The sequence below is a fragment of the Myotis daubentonii genome, chromosome 4, assembly GCF_963259705.1.
Source record: "Myotis daubentonii chromosome 4, mMyoDau2.1, whole genome shotgun sequence".
NCBI lineage: Eukaryota > Metazoa > Chordata > Mammalia > Chiroptera > Vespertilionidae > Myotis > Myotis daubentonii.
This window is the reverse complement of record NC_081843.1, coordinates 90,020,514-90,043,180: the sequence shown is the minus strand read 5'-3', so window position 1 is coordinate 90,043,180 and position 22,667 is coordinate 90,020,514. Positions and strand designations below refer to the sequence as shown.

Here is a 22,667-nt window from a genome sequence, read left to right as displayed (position 1 = left end):
CTGCTAGAATCATCGAAGGCCCAGCTTGGGGGCCCTGAGTACATATATGTGTTGTGACAATTTGGTGGTGCAACACTCCTGTGTTTCTGATAAATTTAGGATTTGAACTTGGATGTGTTGGTGGAAATGTTATCTGATAGGGTTCTGACATCCTGGTCAAGGACCAAGGTGATTATAAGGTGGAAAACCACAAGTTTGTGGTCATGCATGAAATCATTTGCATTTTAAAAGCCAACATTCCCCCATGTGCCCATGAGGACCATGGGCTCTGACCAGGTCTGTGTTCTGCTGCCCAGAGTGGAGGTGAGATAGAGTAGGTGTCCCCAGGACCAAGCTGAGCTGTCAGGACCATGGAGAGGTTCATGGTGACTGTGAGCTGAAATTGACACTAGAGTCTCTATGCCTCAATTTCTTTGTCTGTAAAATGGGGGTGATCGTGTTACCTCCCTCATAGTGTCGCTGGGAGGGACAAATGAGTTAGGAGTCCCACAATTCCTAGCAGTGCCAGCGGTGGGAGGGGCGTGGCTCCGAGCAGGTGTTCGTCCTTGTTCCTGCCTTTATTGCTGCCCATGGCACTGAGGCTCCCAGCAGAGAATCCAAGAATGCTTCCAGGGTGTGAGAGTATGATTTTGAGGACCCTCTACAAGATGGGTCTGGCAGAGGGGCACACACAGGCTGGTCACCACTGCACACTACATCACTCTTCCTCCACCTTCATCTCTTTGGAAAGGACAAAGTCAGAGATGGGCCCTCCACTCTGCAAAGAAGGCTGGCCCACTGGTCAACAGATTAGAAAGACAAAAATATGTTCCCTTCCCCTCCCTGCAGTGACTGAAATAAAGCAAAACGCCCCCTCCTGGGAAGAAGCAAGTAGTGCAGGTGCCCCGGGTTTGGCCAGCTGGGATGGGTCAGGCAGGGTCAGCCCCTGGAACCCCACTGGTGAGGATCAACTCCACAGAGCTGAGGCAGAAATAGCAGCAGGAGCCAGAGGAGTGAGGGGGTGGCCATGGGACATGGAGAAATCCAAAACTAAGGGCAGAGGAGCAGAACTACAGGCAGAAAAGGGACAGAGCTCAGCAGTGAGGGCTGCCAGGAGCCCTAGGCAGAAAACAGGGTGAGGAAGGAGGGCGAGTTAACAAGAATAATAGCAGAATTCTCCTTAGATGTGAAGGGAGTGTGGTAGGGGCAAGGAGCTGGGCACACCAAAGGCCCCAAGAGTACCCTGTGTACCTCTCTGGGTCTGGGCTGCCCGAGTCTGAAGTCCCAGGCAGGACAGGACATTCCAGGCTGTCTTGACCCCTATTCTCACTTAATTTGTAATAAACCTAGTATAATCTCACAACCACCTACTCATTCCCAATTTCTTCCTCATTCACTCACCTCTGGGAATTCTGCCTACCGTTTACCCAAAACATGACATTTTCCAATGCTTAATTGGGTGACTGTTAAGAACAAAAAAGATGTGCCCTAAAATATTCTGCAGCTTTTGTAGAGCACCCTCTTCAGAAAGCCACAGGCACCAAGAAACACAGGCACCTGCACATACCATGGAGAGAAGGTCAGGAGCTGCCTAGTGGGCTTGGATACCCTCTGAGAAGCTCCCAGCCTGAGCCAGCTGCCAAGGTGGGAAGCAGGGCCCCTACCTGAGACCAGGGCGAGGCAAACCAGGTGGCCCGTGGGGGGCCTGTGGCAGCAAACAAGGGGTATTTGGGGCAGGGGAACTGGGCGCAGGCACGTTCCAGCTCCAGGTCAGGCTGAGGCAAATGCAAGCACTTCTTTGAGGTCAGCTCCCGGTACTTCCCAGAAATGTACTTTTCAGCACATCTTAAGAATCGTTTCTGTGTTCCCCTTTCACATGTAACAGAGCACTAAAAACAAAAGTAAACAAAAGATGTGAGTGAAAAATATTTCTTCTGTGGCGGCTGTCTCTTACAAAATAATTGACTCAAACCATCTCCTGATTATATCAGCTTGAAGTTTTACAGGAGTGTAAACATTCAATGAACTTTACTGGCATTTCAAAGGCATTACCGATTCTATCACTAAAAAATGTGGGCTCTGGCCAGTGTGGCTCAGTTGGTGGGGCACTGACCTGAGCAACGAAAAGTCATTGGTTCGATTCCCAGTCAGGGCACATGCCTAGGTTGTAGGCTCAATAACCAGTAGGGGGTGAGCAGGAGGCAATCAATTGATGTATTCCTCTCACATTGATGTTTCTGTCTTTTCCTTTCCTCTCCCTCTAAAAATCAAGAAACTTTTTTTTTTTAAAGGAATATCTTAAGACCATAGTAGCCTAGAATTTGGGGACATAAGTAGGAACAAGGCAATCAAAACTATGGAAGGAGTAATTCTGAAGTAATCATTTCACTGGGAAATCAAAATGTTGAGCTGTAACTGATATTAGAGTGCACTGAAATTTAATTCCCAGGACATGAGGTGAACCACAGAGATCCATGGGTTAACACAGACTGCAGTGTGAAGCTGGACCCTAAAGCAGGGGCAGGCAGAAGAAACCCAGGGCTCAAAAATTTCCCCCAGAAAGCCCAGTGCTTCCCCCATGAAGACAGCAAGTGCACAGGAGCAAGTCCACTTGTTCTCCGTAGAGGGGTGCTCCAAGACTGAGCTGTCACTGCTGTGGGATACTTGGCACGTGCAGAATGGGTCCTGGGCGAACCAGCGGGCTGGGCAGAGGCGGCAACTGCAGGTTGTGCAGGGAGGACCCAAAAGCCCAAGGCACACTGTTGTACCAGAGGGCTGGCCGGGCTCGGAGGGTCTCGGGAGAGTGGTCCCAGAGTCTGAAGTTGCTGGCCTGTGGTAGAGGAGTGGGTGACGCTGAGCCTTCTGGGTGATTCCATCTACTCTGCAGTGTCTGCAGGTTGCATATGAGGAGCCTGGTTGGCCTTACCTGTCTAGGTTCTGGCTTCACACTCTTTGTGTTCAGGTGTGGCTTACAGGTGTGCTTTGTGGGTGTCCTGATGCCAAAATGGAGGCAGAACTTGGAGACTACTCAGTTGCCTCCCGTGGCTATGCCGAAGAGAGGCACTGCCTCTCTCTCTCTCTCTCTCTCTCTCTCTCTCTCTCTCTCTCTCTCTCTCTCTCTTTTCTGTGTGTGTTAAATGTTCAGGGGGAGGACTACCCACCTGGATGCCCACAGATTATACAGCCCAGGCACTTCCCTTCAATGCACTCAGCCTCCTAAGGAGTGTGGTTCGGTCCTAGGAGATGCCGACATTCTTGTGTCCCAGGTGAGAGAATCCGGAGTTCTCCCTTAGCCATGGCATTTGCTTCAGTGAGTGACCGTGTTTTTACTTTTCAGTAGCAAACTGAAACAGTGTCTGAATGGGATTGAAAGCCCTGGTTGGCACAGCCACCCTTTTATTGATTCATGCCCCACCCGGATTAAGGCATCAGTCCAGGTGTGGGCTGGGAGGAGACTGTCTGTCCCAGAAGCACTTGGGGTCAGGATCTAGGGGCTTTCCTTTCACAGGTGCTGTGGAAATGCAGACAGGCAGCTCTGGGATTATGGAGGAGGTCTCTCAATGCCCGTTCCCATGGGTTTCCACTTGGTGGGGTGCTACTGTCATTCTGCCCATGTTAGCTTTCTGGTGTCCTTCCGGGGTTTATTGACACCGCCTCTGAGTTGACGCACACCACAGCACGATTAAGGAGCCCTGGCATGCCCCTCAGGCAGCCCCCACACCTGTCCCAATCCCCTCTCCCTAGTGTGGGATGCTGTGCTGGGCAGAGGCGGCAGCTCTGTCTGCACCCTCACAGGCTGTCCCAGCCCTCAATTGGGCCAAAGCTAGTCATAAAGCCTTCAGCACTCCAAACTTCTGTTAGTCCCAGCATAATAGGGCCAGGACAGTCCCCAAATAATGCAAATAAGGGGGCTTCTGGACTTCAGCAGCACGAGGCTTTGATTCCAGCAAACCCAACACGAGCAGTGTCTTCTCTAATATGAGAACTGCCCATGGACACTGGTCTCTGAAAACAGTCCGGGTCCTCTAACTTTCCCACGGTAGCCCACTCTCCTCTGGCTCTGTGTTGTGTAAGCCTTTCCTGGGAAATGGCTGCAGCTGTTCTGGGGTTAAGTGGGTCCCCATGACCTCACTGTGAGCATGATGAATGTCCCCTACTCTCTCACTTGTACCCCATCCACCCACTCATCCTCATCTTAGCACCAACTGTGTGATGACCTTGTGGATGCACTGCTTAAGGACACTGTTAAATATTCAGGAGGAGGACTGCCCACCTGGATGCCCACAAATTATACGCGGTCTGTCTGTCTGTGTTTCCACAACACCCACGGAAACTAAAGGACATGTCTAGGAATGGAGTGCCTTAATGTTGGCTGAAGCCAGATGGTGGCCTGAATGGGGGTGCAGAGTTGGAGCAAAAAGGGGAGGAGGAGACGGGGGCGGGGGGAGAGGGAAGCAGTGAAACCAGATGAAGAGATATGGCCCCAAGGGGAGTGTTGGCCAACCTTCTTCTGTCTGGACCAGGTGCATCTATCTGAGACCAGGCGCACCTACCTGGGACCAGGCGGACACAAGCCACTGCAGCTTCTTGTGCTTGTAGCAGCGCTTAAGTGGACAGGCTTCGTGAGTCCTGGGCTTGGGCTCTGAGCTGCAGAGGGCGTCAGGCAGCAGCTGCGCCCTGGCTGAGGGGTTGGTGCTCTTACAGGCCACGGACCTCTTCCTCCATCCCTTCCCGCAGGTTCGAGAGCACTGCACAGGGAGAGTAAGCCTCAGCTCCCAGCAAGGAATGCTCAGACCTTGCTGGGGGGGTGGGGGTGGGAGGTTGGGGAGGGGCGGACTTAGGCCTCAGGCCCTGCAAGGCCTGGTGAAAACCCAGCTCTGTGTTGCATGAGAGGGGCCCTGCTGCCACCGCCCCCATATCAACCCTGCCCAAGGTACCTCTGCCCAGGGCCCAGCACTCCAAGTGGGCGGGCAGCTCTGGGGACGGCAGGCCTGTCGGCTGGCAGGGACAGGCTGTGGACACAGGCTGGCCGAGACCCGCTCTGCTCTGTAATGGGCTCGCTGCGTGCACTGGACCACTCGGCTCTGTGTCCCTCCACCACACGTCCTGCTGCAGGTACTCCAGTTCCCCACGGACCAACTGGGAGGGGACAGAGAGACCTACAGTGAGGGACAGTGCCACCTCTTCCTGAGGGGAGGGCATGTCTGTCCAGGAAGCCACTGACATTGCTCACCTACAGTCTACATGTGTAGAGTTATTTTTAGAGGTCACCCTGATCACAGATGCTTCTCACTTTCTCATGAGCTTTCCTGATTGTCATTCTTCCCCCTGCCCTGGTTTCAAGGTCACCTGTACTGGGAAATAACTTTCTTTAACACAATTTTTCTGTTTTCTCTCTAGCTCAGTGGTTCTCAACCTGTGGGTCGCGGCCCCTTTGGTGGTCGAAAGACCTTTCACAGGGGTCGCCTAAGGCCCCTGTGAAATATCTGATATGACTGCATATCAGATATTTACATTACGATTCATAACAGTAGCAACATTACAGTTATGAAGTAGCAACGAAAATAATTTTATGGTTGGGTCACAACATGAGGAACTGTATTTAAAGGGCCAGAAGGTTGAGAACCACTGCTCCAGCTCCTTTTTAAAAAATGGAAAATTTTAAACATTTACAAAAGTAAAGGCCCTCTGTGTCCCATCCACTCAACTTCAACAATTATCAACTTATGCTCTACCCCCTATAGGATTTTGAAGCAAATTCCAACCTGTAAATACTTCAATATGCATCTCCAAAGATACAGATTCTTTGTTTTTTAATATAACCACAAAACTATTACATCTAAAAAATTGACAACGATCTTATATCACTATATATTCAGAGTTCCAATCCCAATTGTGTCATAAATGTCATAGTTTAATTTAATCTTCGTGTTTGAATCAGATTCCAAATGAAGCCTCCACTTTGCAGTTCTTCAGCATTTCTGAGTAAGAATTAATATAACAGTGATTTTCTCCTGAGTCTTGAGGTAAAATGGAGGATTTGTGATGATGCCCCCATTCATCCTTGGGCTTCATGACTCTACATCCTCTCCCCCCCAAAGTCACACTAGGGCTGAGGACCCAAAGCAGTAGGTGGAACACTTGGTCAAAGACACTCATACCATTGGGAGACGTTTTGTGAGGACTGAAGTGTGGGAACCCGGGTTATATAGAGAAAACCATCAAGAGAAAGATAGAAACACACAGAGATAACCATTGCACTTAGTCCTGCACATTCACTTCCGGTGCATGCTCTCTCTCTCTCTCTCTCTCTCTCTCTCTCTACTTTGTAAAATGATTAAGGACACACGGTATATACAATCTTTACATTCAGCATTTTGACAATTCAATGTCTAGAACAAGCATTTTTCCTATACTACAAAGCTTTTGTAAACATTTTCAGAGTCTCTAATTTCACGTACGGACCACGGTATACGATTTCTAAAAAAGGAATCAGGCAGAAGGATCAGGGTCCATGTTGCGGGAGCGCCCTGACCACCAAGGCTGTGCCAGCTCCACATGTGTTGTTCTGCCAAGAGCAGAATGGCGGGGCCATTCCTCAAGTTCTCAATTGGGCCCCATTTTCAGAGCCAGTTTTTTGGCTCTTGTGAAAGTTCTCAGGACAAGTCAGTGGTGGAAGGAGAGGAAAGATGGTGACACTTCCTGGATGGGAAGCAGAAGTGACCTCCCCCCAGCTATGCAGCAGCCCTGCCAGGTCCCTTGCACCTTTAGGCTGAGTTGTGCCTTGACATTTTTACTTACTTTCATTTGTAGAAGTCTTGAACTATTTTATACCAAGGTTGCTCCTGAAGAAATTCTATTATGTGTCTAAGACAATTACAAAGAACCCCTATAATACAATGTTTTATTCTCATAAAAAAACAAATAATGTTGGGCTTATAGGAATTGTTCCATTTCAACTGTGGAAATGCTTCCATTTTTTAGTGTCAATAAAATGACTGTCTTTTATTTCATGTTAAATCATGTAAATTATGCCTCCTTCCTTGCTATGAAACAGGTTTTCAGCCTCTTGGCTGTGATGCTTCTGCCTTTGGAGCTTCTCAGTTGCTTCCTGTTGCTTTTATGTTTTCTCCCATTTCTTGTGTTTGTTCTCTCAGCCCTGCAGACCTGTAAATTCTAATTGCTGTGTCCACACAGGGGCTGCAAAGCCGTCTTGGCTGCGCTCAGGCTTTTCTCACCCCTTCGTTAAGTCCTCTGTCTCCATCATCTTAAGCTGTTCCAACTGGGTCTATCCATTCTCTGCCCTTCTGTTAACTGCCCGTCATTAAGAACCCCTCCTGAACCAAGATCGTTCGCAGAGCATACGGAAACGCCAAGTGTCTGTTTCCTTTCACAGGCAGAGCTCTGGGGAAAGGTCTTAATTTCAGATCATGATAGAGTCAACATCCACACAAACTCCCATGCTTTCTGAGGGTTCCAAGAGCAGGTGCCAGGTGTGTTTAGTAGCGAAACAGGGGCCCCACTTGCGCCACTTTGTTCTGTTCTTCCTGTCTGCCTGCCAGCTAGAACAAAGCAGGCAGCTGGAATTACCCAGATCCAGAAGACTTGGCCATCCAGCCATCGTCTGTGCTTCCCCAGCCCAGGATGGCCCTTGTCGGGCGCACTTTTAGAGAGGGCTGCTGGGAGAGGTGGTGGACTTGACCGCTGTCACTCAACATTTGAGGCAGGGTTTCCTGGCACCACTAGTTCAAGATTCAATATCACTATTTGTCACAGCCATTAGTCATTTCTAAATAAAATGACTTTCCCTTCTACATTAAAATAATACTAACATTTTGGTTTTGGTTATTTAAAGTTTCCTTTGAAAAATGCAAATTTCCAACCAGAGTGTTTGGCTTTAGTAAGATACCTTGTCATGAAGCACCACCCGGACAGCCACATGCTGTAACTACCCTCCGATTCAGAGGCCAACCCGCTTGGCATGGACCAGTGCCCACTCTGCTGCTGGCTGAGCCAGCCAGGGGTCACAGACTCACATCAGGGAGTCACTCAGAGAGCAAGTAACTGCTAATTTCATTGTAGAATTCAGTTTCAGTTGTTTTATTTTTCTGCTTATTCTCTTTGAATTTTCAAGACAGCATCGATTGTTCCATTTCCACCACACTTTTCTTCTACATGAAATGTTTTAAAGATAACAATGCTGATCCAACAATAAACAGATGCTAGTTTGAAAGTCTGCTTTTTCCATGGGGAAACAGTAAGTTAACTTAAAGAGGGCCTGGCAGAACTGTAAGCTGACAGCACAGCAGTGGAGGTCAGAGAACGTGGGGGGATGAGGAAGGAGAGAAACTGCTTTTATGAGCCCATCTGGCAGATGGCCAGAGGCCCTTCACCTGCCTTCCCTATCTGCTGATTTGGAATGCATTATTGGTCTGTGTCAAAGGACATTTCATCAGCATCAAATGGTACCTGCTACATTCCAGGCAAGTACAGAGGCAGAAAACTAGCTCTGCCAATGATTTTGGTAACTAAATGTGCAAGTGAATGGTGTCGATATAGCCAGAATTAGTGGACAAACAGATAGCACTCTGCTCACATGCTCTACCTTCCGGAGCAACACACTTTGTCTCCAAATCCACCTAAAGTTCACTAGTAAGCACATTAGAATAGCGAGGGCCAGACACCCACTCATTCCCTCCACCATGGTCTGTTTGCAGGATGTTCTGGTGGCAATGCTTGGAATTGGCCCTGATTTTCACTTTAGAACTGAGAGACCATTACTGACCGCCGGTTGGCAAGGACAGGGCAGACTTCAGAAAACAGGAGACCTGGATGGGGATCGCAGGCTTTTGCCGTCAGCACTTGGAAGCTGTACCTTGACTGTTACTTCATTTGTTCAGACTCAAAAGGCAAACCACTTTGTGGACGTGTGAGACTGACGGAGAGATTTATAATGAGACAGACACAGGCACTGAGCTGTTTTCATCTCTAAACGCAGCATTTCTTCTCTGAATCACACCAAGCCAAATTGAAGGACATCAAAAGCTCCCCACAAAGGAAGCACTGTGGGTGCTAATTTTATGGACTGTGAGAAGCCAGAGGTATGTGAATTTTTATTATTAGGGGGCCAACATGCTATTTTTACCAGATTTTCCTGTCTCACTATCCTGTCATCAGTTGTTATCTTAGGAAGAATCAGTAAGATCTACAGAGCTTTCATTTACATGGGGAGACAGGGAAAACAAAATTATGAGGGACACAGAGACCAAAGAATTTGACCTCACTGTTCAAAACAGCCTCAACAATTCCCTGTTTCAGCAAAAATCCTTCTTCTGAGGTTTTTCTTTCTGTAGACCATGGAGGGTGTTTGCATCCCATAAACTCCAATGACAGACTTCAGGTCATAAAAGAGAAAAGGAAAATCATTAGATTCAAGTGTGAACAAAGTTCTGTTTCTTTATGTGGTTGTTCCTCTATCCAGTTTACAGAGTATTGGAAAAAAGGAGGCTGAGTGTTAGAGCTGGGAAGGAGCTCAGAAATGATGGACTTTACCAACTGTGTCTTAAGTTGGGCAACCGAGCCCCAAGAAGAAAGGACAGTCCCCGAGGTAGTAGAAGATGCAAATAAGAGGAGGGGTCAGAAGTGCCCCCCACAATGCTGCTCTCCGTGTCCACCCTACTCTACTCAAAAGAATGAGCATCTTTTCCATCATCAGATTCCAAAGTGGGAAGGGTAGCTTCCTCTTGCTCCTCTTGCATACCCATTCAACACCCAACCAAGGAATCAACTGTTTATATTACAAACACCTTTGCTCTGGAGTACAAAATACTGGGGCGGTAACTACATAGAGCAGACAAATTAGCAATCTAGACTAGATTGCAACTGAAATCGAGCACTGAGTGAATAGGAGGTACCTGCTACATTCCAGGCAAGTATGGAGGCAGTTTTAACATCCCAAATTTTCATGCCCAAGGACAGTACAAAGGGGCTGAGTGGACCTTGGTCTATGCTCCTGACCCAGATGGCGCTAAGACAGTGTTCTCCAAACCATAGCTGGCTGGCAGGGCTCTCACATACCCAGGTGTTCCCGGTCTCTCCTTCATTCTGCAGGAATCACAAATCTGAGGTTGGGGTCAGGATTTTGAATTTTGACAAAGCCATCTCTTCCTCAGCCTGATGAGTAAGATGACCAGCAGGGTTGGGGACATGACTGTTAATAAATGGAACATCCTGCTCTTCAGGACTGTCCAGGGCATGGCCCCCTGCAGACGGGCACTATCTTCACTCATCCCTAGTCATCGAGTTGTATTGATGTTATTTTTAACTGCTATGAGAACTAGGATATTTAATAAACTTGCAGTGGGAAGCCTGGTGAATAGGTTCTTCTGGAGGAAGACAGACACCTTCATTCATTGTTACTGGTGAATTAGACAAGTCTACTCAGGTGGCCCAGTACCCTGGGTCAGTGCAGCCCTTTTGGTTTTTAAGACTGCGCTCTGGGCCAGCTCCTGTACTCATACCCAGAGACTGAGCTTCTGGGAGTGTAAAGTCATGCAAGCTTAGCCTCCTTCCTAAAGAAAGACTATCCCAGAACCAAAGTGGCTGAAGAGCTGGTATGGAGCAGAGCTGCTTCCTTGTATACTGACCAGTCCAACCTTGATATGAAGAACTCTGAGAGATAAAAGTTAACTTTGCCCAATATTAGCATGTTTCTAAGCCTCCCAAACCACCGAACTTTAGAGCTGGGGAAATATACTTATCCAAGATTGGCTTCATGGTGCAAGGTGTTTGTAAACTTACATTATGCTTGGATACAGGAGGTTGTGATAATGGATGGATTCATAACTAGGGGCATCATCTAGGTTACAAATATCCCTCTTATGCCACCCTACTGCCCAAGCAGACAGGAGGTTTTCCACTGGGCAGGGTCAATAAAACCTCCTACATAAGACTCCTTGGTTTTGTCTTCAGGAGGGCAAAGCAGTGGGACACTCCCTGAATCAACTTGTCCTATGGGGCCTTTAGATCTGATCTGCTCTTCTCTGGACACCAGACATGCCTCACCCCTCTGCCTTTAGTCCATATTCCACTGCAGGAGTATCTCTCTCTCTCTCTCTCTCTCTTTAAAAAAATATATTTTATTGATTTTTTACAGAGAGGAAGGGAGAGGGATAGAAAGTTAGAAACATCGATGAGAGAGAAACATTGATCAGCTGCCTCCTACATACCTCCCACTGGGGATGTGCCTGCAACCAAGGTACATGCCCTTGACCGGAATCAAACCTGGGACCCTTCAGTCCGCAGGCCGACACTCTATCCACTGAGCCAAACCGGTTAGGTCAGGAGTAGCTTTCTTATTTACTCATCTGAACTGACCCAACAGACTCATTGGGCCTCTTCATGCTCTTTGTGAAACATCCCAGCCCCAGCCCAGGCCATGCTTAGCTCCATAGGAGGGCCAGCCTTGCCCATGGTTGTCAACATCCTTCTGCTGCCACCCACTGACAAGCAGGAGCACACGGAACCAGCTGAGCCTACATTCTAATCCGCTTTTCCCAGCTGAACTTGTTATTGGAATTATGTAATAAAATTAAATTTGGTGTAGCCTGATGAAATATGAGCATGAAAAATGAGAAGCTTATTTCCAAGAAAACAAAGTTGGATCTTTGGAATGACTCAGTGAAGACTAGTCATTAAACAAAATTGCTGTCAGCTTAGGCATGGCTGAGACCAAGTAAAATACAGAAAAAATTAAAAACTAAAAATAATTTTATACTTGAATGAATAGATGAATGAATGTGACCAGTTTCACTCTTCTTTAAAGAAACTCAAACTGGACATCATAGGTATTGCATATATTTTATGTAAAATAATCCACTTCTATTTTTTATTAATCAGATTCCTACTCAAAGTAGGTTTTAGCCATAACTAAAAGAATTAGCAAATGGATGCATACTTATGAACTTAACATAAAAATAAAAATTCAAAGTGTATGTGTGTATTTTTATGTATTTATTATTATTATTATTGTGTATGTGTGTATGTGTATTTAAATAGGTTTTTTTCCTTAATCTACTTTTTCATCAGTGTGCTGAATGAGAGCTTCTCTTCTACCTGGTGAGAACCCCCAAATTTTCCCCATTGAACTCCTCACCCATGTATCCCCTGTCCACAAAGCATGCCCATCTGACATGTGATGGGAAAGTGGAGCCAATAGTCCCCATCTCTGCCCTCCTGCCCTTGTGCCCATATTAGGGAGTGAAACCCTCCTAGATGCCCTTTCCCCAACCATCCTATATTTCACCAAATCACAGATTCTACTCCCTGATTCTCCAACAAAGCTGCATCCTCCTATACATCTAACTGAATCCAGGTGTTGGCTTATCTTATGTGTCAACTTGGCTGGGCCATGGTACCCAGATATTTGCTCTAGGAAATGCTACCCTTGAAGTAAAAACTAGCCCTATAAACCGAAGCTGCATGTTACATGGATTTAATGATTACTAACCTAATTTATGTTTTTATTTTAAAAAAATCTCCTAGATTGAAGACACCATTTTCCTAATAGAGAAAAGATACAGCATGTTTCTTAAATTGCTGAGAAGATAAATATATTAATCAATTCCTCATGTAAGTCACTGTACAATATACTTAATATGAATGATAGAAAGACTGTGGACCTAAACCAGGTTCAGGTTTTCTGAACTATTTGGAATATGTTGCTGTAACAATATTAACACTGTTATTTTGCCCTACAAAGAGTGAAAGGTAACAGAAACAACCTTTTCCTTAAGATACTCACTTTGCTGGGAAAACATTTGCATCTAGCTCAAGAGTCAGCAAACATTTTACTAAATAGCCAGACAGTAAATATTTTAGATTGGTGGGCCAGATGCTCCCTGCTGCAACCACTCAGCATTTCCATGGCAGAGGGAAAGCAGCCAGAGACAATGCGGGAACCAATGGCATGCCCGAGTTCCAATAAGACCTGATTTTCAGAATCACCATAGGCCACAGTTTGCCAATCCCAGATAGAACCAGTTCCATTTAGAAATAATAGGATTAAACACATCTGCAGAAACCGGGAAGCGATGGGCTTGTGGGCAGTAGGCAGCACGTCTGAACAAGGTAGGTACATTGGAGTGTTAGGCCTATTTTGAGTGCAGCCAAAGCAGATTATCAGGAAGAAAAGGACACACTACCCCATTGTCAGAGACAGATATTAACAACAACAACAACAACCAGCAACAAAGCCCTGCATGTCAAATCTTGACTTTCTAACAGAATCGATTTGAATATTAAAGAGTCAGAATGAAGCTTCACACACTGAAGCACCAGGAAGGGAACCAGCATCTCACAGGTAGAGTGCAAATTCAATTAAGTAAAAGCCAAGCTGGAGCTCTACATCTTTGAGAGCTATAAACTTGTTTAATTCTCCCCACAAACCAATAAGCTGGATCTTATTCTTTATTCCCCTTCAGAGAGGACAAGAGTGACGTGCAGAAAGGTCATGGAAGAGGTGTGGGCTGGGATTTGAGCCCAGTGAGTGCAGCTTTGGGACCTGGACTCTCATTGCTGGGTTTAGACACACTCAGTGCCTGCTCTGTGCCTTGCACTGTTCTAAGTGCTTACATGATTAACCCATGCACACACAGGGACCCACTCAACAACCCCAGGGGGAGGGGCTATTAGAATCCTCATTTTATAGATGAGAAACTGAGGCCCAGAGGTGGTGAGAGCCTTTGCTGCAGGCACTTTACTTCTTGATGATCAAGGTCACACAGCTGGTAAGTGGCAGGGCCAGGGCCGGGGCCTGGGGAGGGACGACTCACTCTGCTGTGTGCTGTTCAATGAATGAGTACTTCTACAAGGCTAGCTGTTTAGCTGGGGGAAAGTTACCTAATATTGATGTGAGATAGTTACCTAATATTGTTTAGCTTTAAAATGTCCTAGGAAAAATGTATATATTTAGGAATTTTATGGGCATTACATATCTTAATTAGACAGTTGCAAAATTTGGTATGTGTCTCTATTTTATATGCACCTAAGTGTAGAATTTATTACTATAGGTAAAAGTTGTGTGTTTCTACTTTATGGCTGAATATCCACACAGACTAGTGTTTTGAAAAGTCCTTAATGATTCAATATTGAATCAGTGTCAAAATACTTAGGTAGGGCCATGCTCTTTCCAAATGATTTTCCCTTAGTCATCATGTCGCCCAGAGTTTCTATAACATCTGAAATATCTTTTCCTGCCTCTCAAGAGAGCCTATTAGTGGTGCTCTAGGGAAAGCTTATGTGTCTAACACAAATTTAAACATTTCACAACTGTAGTTCTTTTTCCTTTCTTTTAAAATAAATGACCTTCCCACAGGAGATGGTTTAATAAGCATCTCTCAAAGTGCAAAGTGTAATTTAAGTCACGGAAGATTCACTAACCACTGTGTTCCAACTCACTTTCTTTGGATCCTCATTTTTTTTCTTCTTTTGGAAGGAATGTCAGCTTCCTCTTCTATTACAGGAGTTGAACTTTGCTCGCTGGGGCTTCCTTTTAGGAGAAGAATTTTAAAATGATGGCATCACTCCTTCTACAGTTTCAGGCTTTTCTGGCATTTTGCTTTAGGGTTTCTTGGATGTTCATTCTTAGATAAATACTTTGAAATGAGCTTCTCCAGACTCATGAGTCAGTTTTCTAAGAATGCTTTCCAGGTGGCCTTGTCCAGTGGATCTGGACAGTTTGAGCCCAGACCACAGCCTCTCAGTTTCTGCGGCTTATGCACTCAGCTAGCCAAGTGGGATTGGTCACTTAGGGCCATCAATGGAAGGTTTATATACCAAGGTTACCAGGAATTGCCATAAATCCAATTGGTTTTAGGAGAGAACTCAAAGAAACATATTGAATCCATATTTTACACAGATCAGATCTGCAAGCAAATTGACACCATGGATAGACTCAAGGTCAGTATCCTGCCCAGAGTTTCAGACACATTCTTTGCAATCAAGTAGTAAAGAGAGAGATAGTAAGAATATCACGATATGCGGTTATACTACCTGAGTCTATGAACTAGCCACATTGAAAACCAAACAAAACTAGAATCTAATTTCCTTGATTTTCCCCCCCTAAACTCATGAAAGCACTGATGACAAATGAATGATGGGGAACATGAGACATAACGTGAATATTTACCATAGTTCCTACAAAATGACAGAGGAACTTGATCTTTTACAGTGGTTTCTAATAACCTCTACATTTTTTCTTTTAAGCAGACAAACAGTTTCCAAACTGAGGTCCAGGTGTGAAGGTACCACATGCTGTAGATGATTTTTCTGGCCAATTGATTCTTTTAGGTCAGGTGGTTGCCAAAAGTATACAGTTAACATTTGATGCTGGGGTCATCTTTCTTGGTGAGGTTGGAACATTCCATTCTCTGCAGGAAGGAGTTCTCACTGTGGCACTTGGAGGAGATTAATCAGAACCAGAAAATGAACACACAGAGTAACTAGAATAATATTTCTGTAACCTCCGGCTCCCATCCCTATGAAACTACCTTTTACAGTTGCATTCATTCTTCAACACATCCACAGATTAGTTATTTTTCATTCTCTTGGTTGAATTTCTTTCCCATCTGATGGGCCTTATGTATTCGTAAATACTAAATGGTTGTGATGCTCTTAAAAATAGTTTTAATTAACTATTAAATAATGTAGCGAGTTATTTAGTTAGTTAAATATTGTCATATTCTTTGGCATCAACTCTCCATTGTAAAGCTTCAAATAGTAGATCACAAAAACGATCAGATGAATCATGTTGTGAATGTCATATTATCTACTGCTCTTAACAACAATGATGCAAGAAGACGAAAGGGGTGTGAGGAGGAATGTACTATACTGGTATCTAATTTATCATATTTGCTGTATTATAATTGGTATAATTTATTAGCCTATGTTGCAAAAGAACCTAATGATCCAATGTACATTGACATGAGAAAATACTCTTTATATTTAAATAGTTTATACTATGCTCCATATTCTTACAATGAGTTGGGATAGAGAAAAAAACAACCCTATATTTAAAGATCTCATTCTCTAGATCAGCTGTTTTAAATGACTCAAATTGGGACATCAGCCAACCAGTGTAGCATTTATAATAATTTATGCCAAAATATCATATGCAGAACATAAAAACACCGTCTGGTAGTTTAGACAGTACTATGATATCTTTCTCTAACTGACCCTATGATGTAAGGTCTACAGTTGCACAAGTAGCCATGAGAGAATTGCATTTGCCTTCACAGACACAGGAAAAAATCTGTGGGAAATCCAATTCTTTGAACAAAATAAAAAGGTTTCCTGAAGAATAACTAGTGTAGGCAACTGAAAACAGTGAGACCAGTGGAGGGCTGAATGCAGGTGTCCTGTGTATTACAATCTAATAGGTATTAAATGACATTGGACAGGCTCTGAAAAATCTCCTTGTCCTCAAGAAACCAATATACATATATTCCAAGTCCTTAATAATCTACAGTCAGACAATCCAGGCTGATGAATTTAATCCTAAGTCCCTCTAGTCTACTGAGTTCCAATAATACCAGTAATGATGGATGGCTAGTATTTAATGAGGTGCTTTATTTCTGTTGACTCTTTAATTCACACAAACATTTACATGGTAGGTATTATTATTATATCCATTTCAGAGATGAAAACTGAGGTGCAGAAATACTAAGTAATGTGCAGAAGGATATACAGGAGCACATGGAGGAGTCAGGATTCCAGTGCAGGTGTCCTGACCTGATGCCTGTGCTCTGGATCATCTGAGTCCCACCAAACTTGGGACAAACCACAAATATGGGCCACAATGGCCACTAGGACAGTGTGACTGACAGCCAATTCTGGAGAAACCCTTCATAAGCATTCTTTGCTGCCAACAGATGGCAGAATCCTCTGCAAAGATAAATAATGCGAGAACCAAGATGGCGGCATAAGGTATAAACCTATACGTGCTGCCCCTGACAACAACATTAACACTACAACTATAAGACAAAACAGTTATCATCCAGAACCACATGAAAGCTGGCTGAGTGGAAGTTCTACAACTAGAAGGAAAGAAAGAAGCTCATTAAGACCGGGTAGGAGGTGCAGAGGCACCAAGAACAGAGGTACAAAGGGCGTGTGAGGCAGGCTGTACCTGGATGCGCAGTTTTTTTCAATTGGAAGACAATACAAGCTCTCCAATGCACTGAGCTCATTTAAGGTGAGATTCTGGGGTCCCAGACTCCTACGGGGAGAAACTGGACTGTCTTGCAGCGGGTTGGAAAGCGAGGGTGGCTTTCTCACAGAGCTGCTTGCAGGCATCATTGTTGTTGTGGGGGCGTGGGACTCAGGGATGTGGAGGGACTCAGAAGGACGCAGAGATGCGGAGTCTGAGTCGTGGAGACGCTGACGACAGCCATTGCTGTTTGATCCACCCTGGTGATTCTCTGAGACCTGCCCCACTCAATTTACATCCCCACCCAAACAGTGTGCAGCTGCGCAAAGGAATTACCTGCACTTTTTTGCAGCCTAACCTAAAAAACTGCAGCTGGGTCAGAGAGCTCCAAAACTTCCAAACCCCAAACAAAGAGGAGAAGTCTGCTGGTATCGCTGTCACTCCTGCTGGGTGGACTCACACAGTGGTTGACTTGGAGATCCAGGAGCCAGGGTACCCCTGGTCAGATACCAGATTTCAACTCCTCACATCCAAATGGACACACTCAAGAAGCAGACTCAGGGAGCACCAAAGCCCCACTGAAGCAAGTCCTGTTTCATAAGGGTGTCTCCAGCACAGCAGTTCTTCCACTATAGACACAGCGGGTCCTTGCAGTCAGCCAAAAATGCGAAGACAAAGAAACATATCACAAATGAAAGAAATGGAGGAAAGCAAACTAATGGAGGACATAGAGTTCAAAACCACAGTTATAAGGTTACTAGAGAATCTTCTATGAACCTCCGAGGAACTTAGTGAGACCTTCAAGGATCTTAATGAGAATGCCAAAAAAATGGAAAAGGACCAGTCAGAAATTAAACATACACTGACTGAAATTAAAAATAATATACAGAGATCCAACAGAAGACTAGAGGATCCCAAGAATCAAGTCAAAGATTTGAAATATGAAGAAGCAAAAAACACCCATCTGGAAAAGCAAAACGAAAAAAGAATCCAAAAATATAAAGATAGTGTAAGGAGCCTCTGGGACAACTTCAAACGTACCAACATCCGAATTATCGGGGTGACAGAAGAAGAGAGAGAGCAAGATACTGAAAGCCTATTAGAAGAAATCATGACAGAAAACTCCCCCTACCTGATGAAAGAAATAGACTTACAAGTCCAGGAAGTGAAGAGAACCCCAAACAAGAGGAATCCAAAGAGGAACACACCAAGACACATCATAATTAAAATGCCAAGAGCAAAAGACAAAGAGATAATCTTAAAAGCAGCAAGAGAAAAACATTTAGTTACCTACAAGGGAGTACCCATACGACTGTCAGCTGATTTCTCAACAGAAACCATGCAGGCCAGAAGGGAGTGGCAAGAAATATTCAAAGTGATAAATAGCAAGAACCTACAACCAAGATTACTCTACCCAGCAAAGCTATCATGTAGAATTGAAGGTAAGATAAAGAGCTTCACAGACAAGAAAAAGCTAAAGGAGTTCATCACCACCAAACCAGGATTATATGAAATGGTGAAGGATATTCTTTAAGAAGAGGAAGAAGAAAAAGGTAAAGATAAAATTTATGAACTACAAAGTGACAACAAATAAATACGTATCAACAAGTGAACCTAAAAATTAAGTCAGAATAAACTGATGAATATAATAGAAGCAGGGGAATAGAAAGGGAGTGGACTGACAATTCTTGGGGGGAAGGGGGTATGGGGGGTGCGGGAAGAGACTGGACAAAAATCTTACACCTATGGATGAGGACAGTGGCAGGGGGTAAGGGCATGGAGTGTGGTGGGAACCAGGTGGAGGGGAGCTATGGGGGTAAAAAGAGGAACATCTGTAATAATCTGAACAATAAAGATTTATTAATTAAAAAAAAGATAAATAATGCTGTTGATGATCAACAGACCATATTCCAAGTTAATGTCTTTGGTAACCACATGTAGGCCACACAAATATTGATGGGTGTGGGACACTCTTCAATAGCTTCATAAAGAAAGCACTTCTCTCTGAAATTCTTTTTTAAATTTAAAAATTGAGGTAGAGATTTTGGAAAGATGATGCAAGTGAGGGAGTGCAGAGATTCCTTTTCCCAAAAGCAAATAAATGGCTGAGAAGTTGTGAAGTTATCAAAAGAATTGAAACAAAGACTACTCACATAACAAATCATTTGTATTTGCTCCAGAAAGCACTTGAAAAGCGTACACTGCAGGAACAAGGCCAGAAGGAAAGAGACCAGGTCCATTTAGGTCTATAAAAGGATTATATGCAAATGCCCATGTCGGAACTGAACTGGGAAAAAGGAACCTTACATGTGAAGATTATAGAGGAACCCTCCCCCCACTAAAAGACACATGTAAAAAAGATATATAGCACTCAAAAGAAAGATGAAGAAAATAATAAAATATTCTGGAAGAAGACTTACTTTATCAAATACAATTTTACAAAATAGATTACACTATCAGAAAATTTAAAAGAGAGTAAAAATTCCATGAAGCAAGACATCAAGGAAGAGATAAGATGACAGGATGGCATTAAAGGAAGTGAGAAGAGAAGCAACAGAAAGACATTCCCAGATATGCAAGGAGTTAGAAGATCCTTCTTTAAAAATCTCCTCAAGACATACTCCTGCTGATGAGGAAAAGATTTAAACTACTGAACTCAAGAATGAGAATGCTAATGTATGAAGACTGGTAAGGTCCTTGGATCCATTAAAATAGATAATTAAGCTTATACAACTGTGGTCAAGATTATAACACAGGACACCATTCTATCATTATTGAAAGAATGAAGGTATATAACATATAATATAATATATAAATAATAATAATTATTTTATATTAAAGTAAATTGAAATGAGAAACCTGCAAGCACTTATGACAAAGACTGGAGTCTGAAGTGTGAGAAATCTATAATAATAAAACCATATTATGCTTAGACCGGACAGCTGAACGACCTTCCAGACGTCCTTCTGGACGACCTTCTGGATGAAGCCAGGGCTGTGAGGCCCTCACATGTATTTTGTACATCGGGCCTCTAGTAGAGAATAAAAGGAGTAGAAATGTGCTAGTTGCCTATTTTAAATCTGTAAGATAATAGAAATGTGCTAATTTGTAAGTTGATAAATCATAAAAGCGTAGCTTAAGCACATTATTTAAAATTGTATAGGTAACTAAAGTAGGATTAGAAACATACTGTATGTCTTCTAAATAATCAGAGGAATGAAAAAGGAGAAAAACATAAATCAAAAGTTAGAAACAAATTGAAAGACAAGCACAGCTAGGCTTTGGAAGAAGATCTCAGCATGAAAGACAACAGAAAAACCCACCAACCAACTAGTAGAAAAAGGAAAATGAAGGGAATAGACTCTGCAGGTAAGAGGAGAGAGGAGGGGGGGGAGGGGAAATAGAGAAAGAGAAAGAACGACAGAAGTAAAGGAAGAACAATAGTTGTATTTTCAAATAAAGAGAAGAGCAAGATGCTTTAAAAGAAAGGTTACAATCAAAGACCACAAAAGTAAGAAAACATTTGTTGTCAGGTATTAAACAAAGAGCAACAAAGAGCAGGAAATCTGTAAGATAATAAAAATCTCCCCAAACAAAAAGATAAAGGGATGGAATTTGAAAAGAAAACATAAGAACATTAAAACATGAATCTAATATATGAGGAATTCAGGAGGCAAGAATATAAGGAATGAAGGAGAATAGTATTAAAACCTTTTCTCCCCCTACACTGAAAGGGCCCATATGGACTCAGCAAATGAATGAAGATACAATGAGATTAAAGCACATTGGTAACCCAGGAATAAATAAAAGACCCAGGGCTTCCAAAAAGGAGGAGGTAAACGTAATCAGAATAGCAGCAGACTCCTTGGCAGCTGCAGGAGATGGAAGTCAGTGATGTCATGCCCATAAAACTCCAAGGGAGAGGGAATTTCCCCCCTGAACTCTGTTCTCAGACTCTCTGTCACTGGCGAAGCTGAGGAAATTCAGCTCCCGGGAACTTTCTCAGACAGTGGAAAGAGGTTGTTCCCTGAATGTGGTGTAAACAAAGACAGGACGTGGCCTGGTAACAGGAAACACCATTCCATTTCACAGAGAAACAGAGGGAGTCCCAGCACAACAGGTTCAAGGTGAGACAAGAATGGTGGCCCCAGGGATGAGGACCCCAAAGAAAAACCAACTGAGAGGTCCTCTGACATGTCTGACCGTGGGGGGAGAGCTGTGAGAAGCCTATGAAGTCTCACCTCCTCCTGTCCTGTTCTCTATGAGGGGCACCCACACTCTGCACCTCCTGATCTCACCACTCCCACCTCCTCTGTCTTTCCCTAGTTTTCCTTTTAATCCACAGCTCTTATCACCTTCCAAAATGGGCCATCATTTAAAAAGATCTTATGCCTATTGCTCATGTATCTCTCCCCCAATAAGCTCCTCAAAGACAGGGACCTTTGTTCACTCACTAATGTATACCAAGTGCCTGACACACAGGAGACATCCAGCTGATATTGGTTAAATGAATCCATACACTGTAAATATATAAAACCCAAGCAGACAAAATTCAGGCAGTTAACTTTTGGAAAATAAAATTTTATATACAGAAAGACAGAATCAGGATATCCTACTTAGCCAGCAACAGTTAACTTTTGGAAAATGAAATTTTATATACAGAAAGACAGAATCAGGATATCCTACTTAGCCAGCAAGGACTGATAATAAAGATGTGAATAGTGTATAATAATGGAATGTCATCATATTGGAAAAATGGAGGCAAAGGAAGTTGGTATTAAAAGTGATGTGAGTCATAAAAAGTGAAGCAAAAGGGCTATATCCTCCCTGTGACGGATAAGAGAATAATCTCTAAAACCAATAAATAGAAAAATGATGCCCTGGCCATTTTGGCTCAGTGGATGAGGCGTTGGCCTGTGGACTGAAGGGTCCCAGGTTTGATTCTGGCCAAGGGCACATGCCCGGGTTGAGGGCTCAGTCCCCAGTGGGGGGTGTGCAGGAGGCAGCCAATCAATGATTCTCTCTTATCATTGACGTTTCTATCTCTCCCTCTTTCTTCCACTCTGAAATCAATAAAGAAATATATTTTAATTTTTTTTAAAAAAATAGAAAAATGATAATTATGCATACTATTTAGAAATATTAGAACACATACCAGGGGAGAGAGATAAAATAACTGAAATTGTTGCCTTGCGTTAGTGGGACTGGGAGTGGGATGATGGTTACAGCAGGGATGATGATTTCTCATAGTGAACTTTAAAATACAATATGCCTTTTAAAATTATCTGCATGTTGTTACTAAATAAAATAAAAATAAAAAAATAGATGTCAGAAGCAAACACCTAGAATTAATTAAGTGTTGAATTTTGAGAATTTATACGGATTCTTTTCTTTAGCTCTTTTTTTAAATTAAGAAAATATGTAATATCACATCAAAAATTAAAAATCTCTTATTGTTGGAATTTTGTTTGACATAAAAGTG

At 43.6% G+C, this 22,667-nt stretch overlaps 1 protein-coding gene across 1 annotated transcript in view; it reads right to left on the bottom strand.

The window, feature by feature from the left end:
• ADAMTS16 (ADAM metallopeptidase with thrombospondin type 1 motif 16) overlaps nt 1–22,667 on the bottom strand; it is a 107,323-nt gene that overhangs the window by 6,004 nt on the left and 78,652 nt on the right. Inside the window, exons 19-21 of the mRNA XM_059694660.1 lie at nt 4,917–5,118; nt 4,533–4,727; nt 1,644–1,868 (exon numbers count right to left, since the gene is read on the bottom strand). Of these exons, the coding sequence (XP_059550643.1) occupies nt 1,644–1,868; nt 4,533–4,727; nt 4,917–5,118 (622 nt within the window). The remainder of the gene's footprint in view (nt 1–1,643; nt 1,869–4,532; nt 4,728–4,916; nt 5,119–22,667) is intronic.